Below are 13,290 nucleotides of genomic sequence, written 5' to 3'. Positions count from 1 at the left end.
ATAATCTCGATTTCTCTATTCATCATCTATATTAAACACCAGGAAGAGTAGAAATTAAAAAACATAAACGCCACTAATCTCATCTTAATACTCATCTGTTTCTAGCAATAAAACATAACTATGAATGTCTTATGGTTGGTGCTAATGTATTGTAGATCTGTATTTGCATACAAAGGGTTATCTTCATGCACTTTTGGCCTAACTCACCAGTCTGGTTGGAGATCTCGCCTTCTGCACAGGGGGCACAGTAGTAGCAGCATTTCTGTTTTTCTTCCAGTGGGACTTTCCTGTGTCCGGGCAGACAACTCTCACTACAGGCGGAGCGCGGTGTCTGAAATAGTCATATATTTAATGCTTGTATTTTGGCTCTCAAGGTTTTGATATTTTACAAATTCTATATCTAAACAGTTATTTCTGTTTTGCTGTTTTACTTTAACTCCATAACAACCAGGTGCCATACAAGTACCGTGCTTGGTCCTGGCCTTTAATCCTGATCACTGTAAAAGTCAGGGGCAACCAGGGACCCTGCGGAGAAGACAGAAGAGGGTTATTACCACTTCTGCCTTCTCCCTTTCTTGTTGCATAACACTGCATGAGTGCTATGCAGTGAATAAAAGAAGCAGCTTGGCGATCAAGTGATCTCTGGGTGGACCAGGTATAGCAGAGCTGTAGGGACCCTGATCTGTTCTGCTTGTGTTCAAAGCCCTACACATGGGGCTGTTTCCCACTTTAACTTTGGATGCCCATGTTACAGTTAAAATTTGAGAGTGGCAGTTTCCCTCAGAGGTCTTTTAATGACCTGTTAGAGGACATTATGCACCTAAAAAATAATATAAGAAAAAATATTCACACCAAAATGATTGCTATAGTTCCCCAGTTCCTACAAAACTATACATATTATATATCAAAATAACCAATATGAAATAGGGAACCCATTTTAATGATTTATTTTGGTGTAAGTTTGCAATTCTTAGAAAAATTAAAGCTATCAAAGCTATAGTTTGAAAAAAACAAAAACTTTTTTAAATTATTATTATTATTTTTATTAGAAAATCAAACAATAAATTTCAATACAATATAGAACATCAACATTAATAATTCTATTTTCCCCTTTTAACCTTTACTCCCTGAATCCCTAACCAGCTCCCCTCTCTTTGCGATGCATCTCTCATCCCCCCGTCAACAAGACGGGAAGGGATATTGGGGAGATGGAGGCAGGAAAACTTAAAACTTCCAGGCTCCCCATACCCTAATCCATTTTTCCTCAGAATTTCTTATATAATTTATATAAAATATTTTCTGTTTATATAAAATATTTATATATCTTTTGATCTTGTTCACGAGGTTTAACAATAAGTTTATACTTGGAGTATTAGATGAAAACCAAGCCCGTGCAATCAAAAGTCTCGCCAAAAACATTATTTTGGTCAAAATAATCCTTTTGTATTTATGGCAATATACCTTGGATAGGTCACTCAGTAGCCAGCATTCCACCGTAAATGGAATCACCACTTCCAATTTTTGGCTGATAAAGTTACGAATTGTCCTCCAGTATTCTATTAGTTTTATACAAGTCCAAAACATGTGTAAATAATCAGAAGTGTTTCTTAAACCACATTAATTAAGCCATACAGGTGGAATATAAATTCTATGCAAAATATTAAATTGAACCAAAACCAGACACTAATCCAAAATTCAATCCAATCCAATCATTTAATTGAATCATTGGGCAATCGATTCCCCAGGACTTTTATCCGGGAGAACGTATATTATTGAATCTTGCTTTAAGTAAACATTTATAAAGTTGAGAAATCTTAACCTTTTATCAAATCGTTCAAAAAGTGGAAGTGTCTATCTGAAAAAAAAGTTTTCACTTTATACTAGAGAGTGCAGAACGCAACTGAAAATACCTAAACCAAGAGAGATTAAGTATATTTTCTCTTTGTGCTAACTCCAAAAACGGGAGTGTAACCCTATACTTAACCACCTGGGCAACATGCAAAATATTATATTTTTGCCAGTACTAATCCCCAGCCAGTTCATCTAAATGATAATTATACTAAAGGTGTGTACAACAAAGGGATCCCTTTTTTCCCAACCAATCTTTAATAGTACTCCAGGACTTAGTAAATAGCTTCGCAGACAGACTATAGTCCTGTTGGAGATTAATTAATTAGCCAGATTCCAATAAAGTTAACATAGTGTAATGCGGAGATCTCCTCACCAAGGTTCTACAGAGAGGGCCTTTCTCTCATTCACAAAATAACCATAACTGAGAAGCTAAAAAATAGCCCTTGAAACAGGGAAGGTTGAGCCCTCAATGTTCCATGGGCTTGTAGAAGTATTCCAATTTAAGCCTTACTCGCTTTCTCCCCCGGAGTAAATCATTAATAATTCTCTCAATTAATTTAAATAACTTATCTTCAATCCATACTGGGGAATTCCTAAGGACATAGAGTATTTTGAGCAAAATCACCATCTGACAGCCCCCCCCCCCCCCGAATTGATTATCCTGAGGCTTCTTCTCTGTCCATTATAGATTGTACCCACAGGTGCACCTATATATATTGTGTGATAGAAGTTTGTTGGTATGGTTATGTCCTGTGTTTACTAGCCTGACTGGCTATATACACACATCCATTCGAAATTGTGGACATTGAGCCATACAACCCCCTTTTCTTTCTTTTTTTATATCACCTCATTTTGCCTTGGTCGCACAGGCCCCCTCCATAGTCCTGTGACAACCAAATCTTTCTCCCCTGATGATTTTATTTCACGAATTGAAACGTGACACGTAGGGAGCAAAACATTTCTCTTTCTCTTTTTTTAGGGTTTATTGGGGTTTCTGCCCCCACAGGGTCAGGTATCCGGACGGGGACACTCCTTGCAGGGCAAGTTCCTCGTGTAGATAGGTAGGGCTGTCCCATCCTTAGGGCTGTCTAGGGTCAATTTACCCTGTCACCCACCTATGTGAAGGGGCACACCTGCCTATCTCCCTCCAGTATGGCTACTAACTACTACGGGTCCGTCTCCATCCTTAACAACCGCTGAGAGAACCTTTTATCTACAATTGGGTGAGAACGTTCCGATTTCTTTTATACCATCTTTTGCCATACTGTGCATATATGTTCAGTCAATGCCTTATGGCTGTCTTCTATGTTGTTTGTTACAGAGGCTCATCCTCTAGTGTCCATTTATTTTAGATACTACTTTATTAAACGTTAAGTCTTACCCCTCTGTCCCCCAGGGGATCAGTACATTTGCTACATTAATTTTGGGGCGTAAATAGGTCTGGTCGCCATATAGTTATCTTTGACCTCAACTTTCATACTGTATATTTTTCTTAAATTAGAAATATTACTAATAAACACCCCCCTCATAAAGGCCTTGAATGCATCCCATACAAAATGGGTCCTTGCCGAGTTGTAGTTGCTATCCCCAAAAACCTCTATCTCCTGTTTAATCAATTCATGGTTATCCATTATGGAAATCCAATGAGGGTTCAATATAAATGGGGGTCTTATACTGGGGTTATTATCCACCATACATACCTCAATAGTGAAGAGTGCATGGTCCGATAAAGCCCTAGCTTCATATTTCATTTGTTTAACATCTTTCAAATAATTTTTTATTTATCAGGGGCAAATCTATCCTGGACAAAAATTCCCAGATTTACTTACACAGAAAAATGTTCTTTTCCACTTCCCCAAATATCCCCATACATCCAAAAACCTTGATTCCTGGCAAAACCGTGCCGAGTGGGACCCTTGAGGCGAGGTATACATATTGCCCGCCATGGAAATCCTATCCTTCTCTGGATTAACACAATTAAAGTTCACATTCACTATGGAAAGACATTCAGGCCACTGATCCATAAAAGTTGATATGCAGTTCCATGGGGTCAGCTGCATTCTAGGTGTTTACAATTACAGCTATTAGATTCCTGGGGTGGTTCTCAGTCAGACCTGGATAGGAAGATTAAGTTGTCTAAAGATGTTATCTCTTCCTTAGTTTAGATCCTCAAATTACAAGGAGACTCTTGCAGTTCTTAAGGCCCTTCATACTTAGCCCCTTCTATCACGGGTAAATATGTAAATATATTGTCCGATAATACCACTACTGTGTCCCTGATCAACAGACAAATAACTACCAGATGTGCAAGTCTAAAGTCAATGTCTTTTCAGTTTCTCTCTCTGGCAGAATCTCAACTAAGTTTAATAGTGAATCTCACTTAAGAGGAGACCTAAACCTGAGAGCAGACTATCTCAGCAGACACCGGATTCGTCAAGAAGAATGGAAGTTAAATCCAGAAGTGTTCCGGAAGATCTCGGCCTTATGGGGCAAGCCTCAGGTAGATATTTTTGCTACAAGGGTAAACAGACAGGTCATCAGATTCTACTCCCTATCTCCGGTGGACAGACCTGTAGCAGTAGACGCTTTATCTCAAAAATAAATTGGGACCTAGCGTACACTTTTCAACCGCTGGTGCTTGTCCCCAGGGTCATCAAGAAGATAAAAGAAGAAAGGGCAAAAGTAATCCTGGTGGCTCCCTTTTGGCCTTGGAAGGCTTGGTTCTCCTGGTCTAAGAGCCATGTCACTGGGGGATCCCTGGGTCCTTCCGGAGCTTCCCAATCTACTCTTACAGGGCCCAGTATGTCATCCGGAGGTGCTCAATCTCCATTTGATGGCTTTGCTTTTGAGAGGTTAACTTTAAAAGCTAAATGGTTGTCTGATGCATCTCCACTTTGCAAGCCAGAAGAAAAGAGGTTACATATAAGATTTATAGAGGATCTGGAGAAAATTTCTTTCCACGATTAACCTTGCTTCCTTTGACCCAGGAAAACCCAGCCTGGCGGACATTTTGGATTTTCTTCAGAAATGTCTAGAGAAGGGTTTGAGGGTGGCCACTCTCAAAGTTCAGGTTTCTGCCTTAGGGGCTTTGTTTCGCCACAAGATTGCGGCTCATCCCTGGATCATCAGATTCCTTAAGTCAGTAAAGAGACTACAGTTATCCGTACCGATACGATCGCCGTCTTGGGACCTTTCAGTGGTTCTTCAGTCCTTATGTGTAGGTCCCTTTGAGCTTTTATCTGATGTTCCTCTCAGACTACTAGTTCAGAAGACCACCCTCTTGGTCACAATAACATCGGCTCCTAGGATAGGAGAGTTAGCAGCCTTATCTGTCAGAGAGCCCTATACTCAGATCCTAGAAGACAGAATAATCTTTAAACCGGATCCAGCATTTCTGCCCAAAGTTGTCTCCGCTTTTCATATGTCCTGGGAGGTGGTGCTGCCCTCCCTCTGTTCTAATCCCTCTTCTGAGGGAGAAAGGCGTTTTCATATGTTGGATGTACAGTACATAGATGTTTTCTGAAGTACATAGACAGGACTAAGGGCTTCAGGAAGTCTGATAGACTCTTTATTCAGGTGTCAGGGCCAAATAAAGGGGAAAAAGTAAGAGGGGATCAGGCAGGGCATGTCTACTGCTTATATTTTTGCAGGTTTGTCTCCTCCGGATAATCTGAAGGCCCATTCTACTCGAGCGGTGGCATCTTCCTGGGCGGAAAGGAGAGGTGCCTCCATTGACCAGATTTGTAGGACGGCTACTTGGTCGTCTCCACACACCTTTTTCCATCACTATAGACTGGATGTGGGTTCCTTTTCTTCCTTAGCTTTTGGCCGTAAGGTGCTTCAGGCTGTGGTCCCACCCTAATTTCTTCTCTGGTATTCTCTCTGGTGGTGCTGTCACGACATGGGGGAAAGCCGGTAATTACTCACCGGTAATTCTGTTTCCTCATGGTCACGACAGTACCACGGGGCTTCCCACCATTCTATCTTGGTTGTGCACAATTGGTGTTCACGGGTGTGGCAAAAAAAAAAAGTGTTTAGCTATGTTCTTTTGTTGTTAAGTTGTATAAATTATTTCAGATGCTTACTAACTGGAAGGCTTCCTAGATCTCTGTAATTCACTTATGTATGGGACGGAAGTGCTTCCTTTTGTGCTCTAAGTTTCCTGTCCCTGGGGGAGAAATCCATCTCTCTCTAGTGGTGCTGTCGTGACCATGAGGAAACAGAATTACCGTTGAGTAATTACCGGCTATTCTTATACACTGTTCCAGATATAGTGTGTGCCATCCATATATACTTACATTATCCATAAATCATGAAAATGTTGTCACTGGACTAGCAAGAGGTTGTAGTGCTAACCTCTGATAGCTAGGAGTGAAACCCCAACTGATTGCATATTGACAAGTTATTAGGTAATGAATTTTATACCAAAGTAAACCCCTTTAAACTTCATCCTCCTACCTTAATGGCTCTGTACACCTTTGGAGACATTTAGTCATTTTTTTCTTTTTTATTATTGCATTGTACTCATTTTGAACAAACAATTTTTTTGAATTGGTCTTTATTTAAAAAAAAATTAACCACTGTCTCTGTGCAGCCTTGAGTTTCCCAAGTTCCATCAAGCAGCTCAGCTGACGTCTCCTTATTTCTAAACTTATAAACACTCATTATAGCAGTTAACTCTTTGACAGAACAGCTCAATATTTTTGATAAAGACCAATTAAAAAAAATGATTTTGAGCCAAAATTTAGCAAAATGCAATCATAAAAAATTGCCCCAAAGATACACATAGCCTTTAATTATAAGGCTCTATTGACTTTTCTTTTGAGCCAAATTCATAGGGTGCCATACATCTGTTTGAGGCAACTAAAAGTGCTCTTTTGGCCTATGTTGGGCTGGCCTTTTACACATACATTTTTTCTGTATAGAAAAGTCTACTCGATTACATTTCTATGGAGATCCTGAAAAAAAGTATGAAAAAATATAATGTGCTGTATATTTTATCTTTTTATAATTCGAGTAAATGGGAGACACTTGACAATGTATAATAAAGTCAGACACTAAATTCACCTGGAGAAATTTTGGATTCCAAACAATTGAGCTCTCATTTATAGGAAACCGATGATGACCATTGTCTTCATGGAAATAACCAACTCTTTGCTTCCCCACAGTACGGTTACTATATACATGATAATTTACCAGATCAAACTTTGCCATAAAATTTCCTTTTTCATCAAGTTGAATAGAATCTCCAGCAGAAGTTGTAAAATTAACTCTTCTTATATATTGGTTAAGCTAAAGGAAATAGAAACTGGTTTGAGTCTGACATACTGTATTGGTTTCTGCTGTTAACAATAGTAATCATATTCCTAAGAATCTTTAAAAATGTTTATAAATCGTCTCTCTTAACTTTCCCTTTGATGTTGTTTTTGTCTGCTTTGTACTCTTAGCCAAATTCACTTGAAGTTTCCGAGATTTGTTCCAATAATAATGTAAAAATTGCATCTAACTCGATACATGAAAGTTTCTTCCTTTTAGTGGCTATTTATAAAATGCTTGTCGAGCCTCACACCGAGCTGAGAACAGTGTGGGAGAAGGGCTAGGCTAGGCAAGTAAGCTAATTTCTAAGGGAAATTTACTTACTCTTACCAGCTTCATAAGATAGGGAAAACAGAACATAACGACACTCTCATAGCACTATATTCAAAGGTTATAAACAGTCAGGTCCATAAATATTGAGGCATGGACACAATTCTAACATTTTTTTCCTCTATACACAGCCACAATGGATTTGAAAGGAAACAAACAATAAGTGCTTTAAAGAGGACCTTTCATTGGTCCAAACATTGTAAACTAAGTATCATGACATATACCGTACAGCGGCACCCAGGGATCTCACTGCACTTACTATTATCCCTGGGCGCCGCTCCTTTCTCCCTTTATGTCCTCCGGTATGTTCGGGGAATTGGTTATAGTAGGCAGAGACTTAGGGGACTTGGTTATAGTAGGAGGAGACTGCCCTTGTTCTGCTGGGCATCTCCTTCTCCTAAGCTGTAGCGCTGGCCAATCGCATCGCAGAGCTCACAGCCTGGGAGAATAAACCTCCCAGGCTGTGAGCTCTGCGCTGCGATTGGCCAGCGCTACAGCCTAGGAGAAGGAGACGCCCAGCAGAACAAGGGCAGACTCCGCCTACTATAACCAAGTCCTTTAAGTCTCCGCCTACTATAACCAATTCCCCGAACATACCGGAGGACATAACGGGAGAACGGAGCGGTGCCCAGGGATAATAGTAAGTGTAGTGAGATCCCTGGGCGCCACTGTATATGTCATGATACTTACAGTTGCAAGAAAAAGTATGTGAACCCTTTGGAATGATATGGATTTCTGCACAAATTGGTCATAAAATGTGATCTGATCTTCATCTAAGTCACAACAATAGACAATCACAGTCTGCTTAAACTAATAACACACAAAGAATTAAATGTTACCATGTTTTTAATGAACACACCATGTAAACATTCACAGTTCAGCTAATTGGAGTGAGGTGTAAGCCAACTGGAGTCCAATCAATGAGATGAGATTGGAGGTGTTGGTTACAGCTGCCCTGCCCTATAAAAAACACACACCAGTTCTGCGTTTGCTTTTCACAAGAAGCATTGCAGGATGTGAATAATGCCTCGCACAAAAGAGCTCTCAGAAGACCTACGATTAAGAATTGTTGACTTGCATAAAGCTGGAAAGGGTTATAAAAGTATCTCCAAAAGCCTTGCTGTTCATCAGTCCACGGTAAGACAAATCGTCTACAGGTCCTTCTAAAAAAATTAGCATATTGTGATAAAGTTCATTATTTTCTGTAATGTACTGATAAACATTAGACTTTCATATATTTTAAATTCATTACACACCAACTGAAGTAGTTCAAGCCTTTTATTGTTTTAATATTGATGATTTTGGCATACAGCTCATGAAAACCCAAATTTCCTATCTAAAAAAATTTGCATATTTCATCCGACCAATAAAAGATAAGTGTTTTTAATACAAAAAAAGTCAACCTTCAAATAATTATGTTCAGTTATGCACTCAATACTTGGTCGGGAATCTTTTTGCAGAAATCACTGCTTCAATGCGGCGTGGCATGGAGGCAATCAGCCTGTGGCACTGCTGAGGTGTTATGGAGGCCCAGGATGCTTCGATAGCGGCCTTAAGCTCATCCAGAGTGTTGGGTCTTGTGTCTCTCAACTTTCTCTTCCCAATATCCCACAGATTCTCTATGGGGTTCAGGTCAGGAGAGTTGGCAGGCCAATTGAGCACAGTAATACCATGGTCAGTAAACCATTTACCAGTGGTTTTGGCACTGTGAGCAGGTGCCAGGTCGTGCTGAAAAATGAAATCTTCATCTCCATAAAGCTTTTCAGCAGATGGAAGCATGAAGTGCTCCAAAATCTCCTGATAGCTAGCTGCATTGACCCTGCCCTTGATAAAACACAGTGGACCAACACCAACAGCTGACATGGCACACCCCAGACCATCACTGACTGTGGGTACTTGACACTAGACTTCAGGCATTTTGGCATTTCCCTCTCCCCAGTCTTCCTCCAGACTCTGGCACCTTGATTTCCGAATGACATGCAACAGTCCAGTGCTGCTTCTCTGTAGCCCAGGTCAGGCGCTTCTGCCGCTGTTTCTGGTTCAAAAGTGGCTTGACCTGGGGAATGCGGCACCTGTAGCCCATTTCCTGCACACGCCTGTACACGGTGGCTCTGGATGTTTCTACTCCAGACTCAGTCCACTGCTTCCGCAGGTCCCCCAAGGTCTGGAATCGGTCCTTCTCCACAATCTTCCTCAGGGTCCGGTCACCTCTTCTCGTTGTGCAGCGTTTTCTGCCACACCTTTTCCTTCCCACAGACTTCCCACTGAGGTGCCTTGATACAGCACTCTGGGAACAGCCTATTCGTTCAGAAATTTCTTTCTGTGTCTTACACAGTGTCTTACCCCATCTTACACCCCTGCTTGAGGGTGTCAATGATGGCCTTCTGGACAGCAGTCAGGTCGGCAGTCTTACCCATGATTGCGGTTTTGAGTAATGAACCAGGCTGGGAGTTTTTAAAAGCCTCAGGAATCTTTTGCAGGTGTTTAGAGTTAATTAGTTGATTCAGATGATTAGGTTAATAGCTCGTTTAGAGAACCTTTTCATGATATGCTAATTTTTTGAGATAGGAATTTTGGGTTTTCATGAGCTGTATGCCAAAATCATCAATATTAAAACAATAAAAGGCTTGAACTACTTCAGTTGGTGTGCAATGAATCTAAAATATATGAAAGTCTAATGTTTATCAGTACATTACAGAAAATAATGAACTTTATCACAATATGCTAATTTTTTTAGAAGGACCTGTATAAATGGAGAAAGTTCAGCACTGCTGCTAGGAGTGGCCGTCCTGTAAAGATGACTGCAAGAGCACAGCGCAGACTGCTCAATGAGGTGAAGAAGAATCCTAGAGTGTCAGCTAAAGACTAACAAAAGTCTCTGGCATATGCTAACATCCTTGTTAGCGAATCTACGATACATAAAACACTAAACAAGAATGGATTTCATGGGAGGATACCACAGAGGAAGCCACTGCTGTCCAAAATATTTACATCCAAATCAGGTGAACGGTGTAGGAATTACAACAGTTTGCATATGTGCCTCCCACTTGTTAAGAGACCAAAAGTAATTGGACAGAATAATAATCATAAATCAAACTCTCATTTTATAATACTTGGTTGCAAATCCTTTGCAGTTAATTGCAGCCTGAAGTCTGGAATGCATAGACATCACCAGACGCTGTGTTTCATCCCTGGTGATGCTCTGCCAGGCCTCTACTGCAACTGTCTTCAGTTCCTGCATGTTCTTGGGGCATTTTCCCTTCAGATTTGTCTTCAGCAAGTGAAATGCATGCTCAATTGGATTCAGGTTAAGTGATTGACTTGGCCATTGCATAACATTCCACTTCTTTCTCTTTGGTTGCTTTTGCAGTATGTTTTGGGTCATTGTCCATCTGCACTGTGAAGCGCCGTCCAATGGGTACTGAAGCATTTGGCTGAATATGAGCAGATAATATTGCCCAAAACACTTCACATCATCAATAAATACAAGAGAACTAGTTCCATTGGCAGCCATACATGCCCACACCATGACACTACCACCACCATGCTTCACGGATGAGGTGGTATGCTTAGGATCATGAGCAGTTTCTTTCCTTCTCCATACTCTTCTCTTCCTGTTACTTTGGTACAAGTTGATCTTAGTCTCATCTGTCCATAGGATGTTGTTCCAGAACTGTGAAGGCTTTTTAGATGTCGTTTGGCAAACTCTAATCTTGACTTCCTGTTTTTGAGGCTCACCAACGGTTTACATGTTGTGGTAATCCCTCTGTATTCAATCTGGTGAAGTCTTCTCTTCATTGTTGACTTTGACACCTACCCTCTGGAGAGTGTTCTTGATCTGGCCAAGTGTTGTGAAGGGTGTTTTCTTCACCAGGGAAAGAATTCTTCGCTGTTTTCCGTGGTCTTCCGGATCATTTGGTGTTGCTGAGCTTACCGGTGCGTTCCTTCTTTTTAAGAATGTTCCAAACAGTTGTTTTGGCCACACCTAATGTTTTTGCTATGTCTCTGATGTTTTTTTTTTTTTTTCAGCTTAATGATGACTTGCTTCACTGATAGTGACAGCTCTTTGGATCTCATCTTGAAAGTTGACAGCAACAGACTCCAAATGCATATAGCACACTTGAAATGAACTCTGGACCTTTTATCTGCTCATTGTAATTGGGATAATAAGGGAATAACACACACCTGGCCATGGAACAGCCGAGAAGCCAATTGTCCCACTACTTTTGTCCCCTTAACAAGTGGGAGGCACATATGCAAACTGTTGTAATTCCTGCACCGTTCAGCTGATTTGGATGTAAATACCCTCAAATTAAAGCTGACAGTCTGCAGTTAAAGCACATCTTGCTTATTTCATTTCAAATCCATTGTGGTGGTGTATAGAGCCAAAAATATTAGAATTGTGTTGATGTCCCAATACTTATGGACCTGACTGTATAAACAAATGCCCTATTTTGATATGATAAATAACTTTATTAGCAAATATATTTTGATCAAACTCAAACCCAACTGCCAGCTTCATAAGACAGTATATACCCACATAACGCTGCTGTAAGATCCTCACCCTTCTCGCACTCCGGTGTGACCAAAAAGGGTCCTCGTGGAGCTGCGGGACAGGTTACGTGTGTCTCCATTGATACATCAGCTCCAACCCCTTTGCAAACCGACGCGGGGATGCGTTTGCATGTGCGCTGGAGGGGAAGACCGCATGGCTTTCAGGGATAGCTTGGCCGGGCTAGTGGCAGTGTGCGGCGGGCGGCCGAGCTTGTCTCCGGTGCCTATTGCGGATTCCATTCCGGTGTCCATGTCAACGCACTCTCGCAGAGCCTGTCGTGCATCCGCTTGTACTTTTGAAAATGGGTTCACAAAGGGTATACGCGGTCGTGCGTACGTGCTTCTTATGCGCTTTGCCGACCAGCGAAGGGAATAGCACCTGGCCGCAAGTTTAAAGTAGACTAGGGGGCTGGCATTGGTCTAATTGACTAATGACCGACCAAAGCCTTGTACACAGGTGTCGGACAGGATCATGACCTATGGGGAGTGGACACTTGGCGCCCTGGGATTTGTTAGCAGGCACATAAAAAGTGGCGTCCCAGGTCAGTCAGTGCCCACTGTTATGCTTTCTTATCCAGGAGCAGGTCAGTACTGCTAACTACTGACTGATGATTGCTGGGACTCCGTCCGTTCCAGTGGAACTCAGGACCCGGGACTTTCCGGGACGCTTCCGTTTACCTTGCAAGTTGCACAGAGACTTACAGTATGCACGGATCGGGACTACTCCTGGCTTTCCTTCATTTTTTGTTTGCCTGATATTTGCCCAGTGAAGTTTACCTGAACTTTGTTTATTTTGTTAATAAACCCCTTTGACTTCATCCTCACTGGTCTGTTTCGTTGGTGCCTTACATTACAGCTGCTTTGGCAGTATCCCAATGCAATGGACTATTATTACTGTCCTGTATAAGTATAATCCTCCCACCAGCGCCTCAGAAGCTGAATGATGGTGTCAGATATAAGGTTGGAGGGGAACAAATAGAGATGAGCAAAGTTTTCAAAAATTTGATTCTGATGATTTGCCAAATTTTCCCCAAAAATTAGATTCAATCTGAATTATAGTGTAATGAAGCGTGTTAAAACCAGAGCACAATGGAAGTCAATGGGAGTACCCTAGGCACCCCCAGCTCTGAAGAGGGGAGGGTGTCGGGACTCTAGTTCGGCTTAGGAGACCCTGTTCTCGAGTCAGTGCTTGGGGAGACCCCAGTGTATTTAAATCTCATTTCTGAAAAGTTTCTGCCA

General features: G+C 41.3%; 1 protein-coding gene across 1 annotated transcript in view; it reads right to left on the bottom strand.

Moving 5' to 3' along the window:
- LOC122923161 (vomeronasal type-2 receptor 26-like) overlaps positions 1–13,290 on the bottom strand; it is a 113,636-nt gene that overhangs the window by 33,980 nt on the left and 66,366 nt on the right. Inside the window, exon 5 of the mRNA XM_044273893.1 lies at positions 208–331. Coding sequence (XP_044129828.1) covers positions 208–331 — 124 coding nt within the window. The remainder of the gene's footprint in view (positions 1–207; positions 332–13,290) is intronic.

Source organism: Bufo gargarizans, unplaced genomic scaffold (assembly GCF_014858855.1).
Source record: "Bufo gargarizans isolate SCDJY-AF-19 unplaced genomic scaffold, ASM1485885v1 original_scaffold_1292_pilon, whole genome shotgun sequence".
Classification (NCBI taxonomy): Eukaryota; Metazoa; Chordata; class Amphibia; order Anura; family Bufonidae; genus Bufo; species Bufo gargarizans.
The sequence above is the reverse complement of the archived record's forward strand: the minus strand, read 5'-3'. Positions and strand labels throughout refer to the sequence as shown.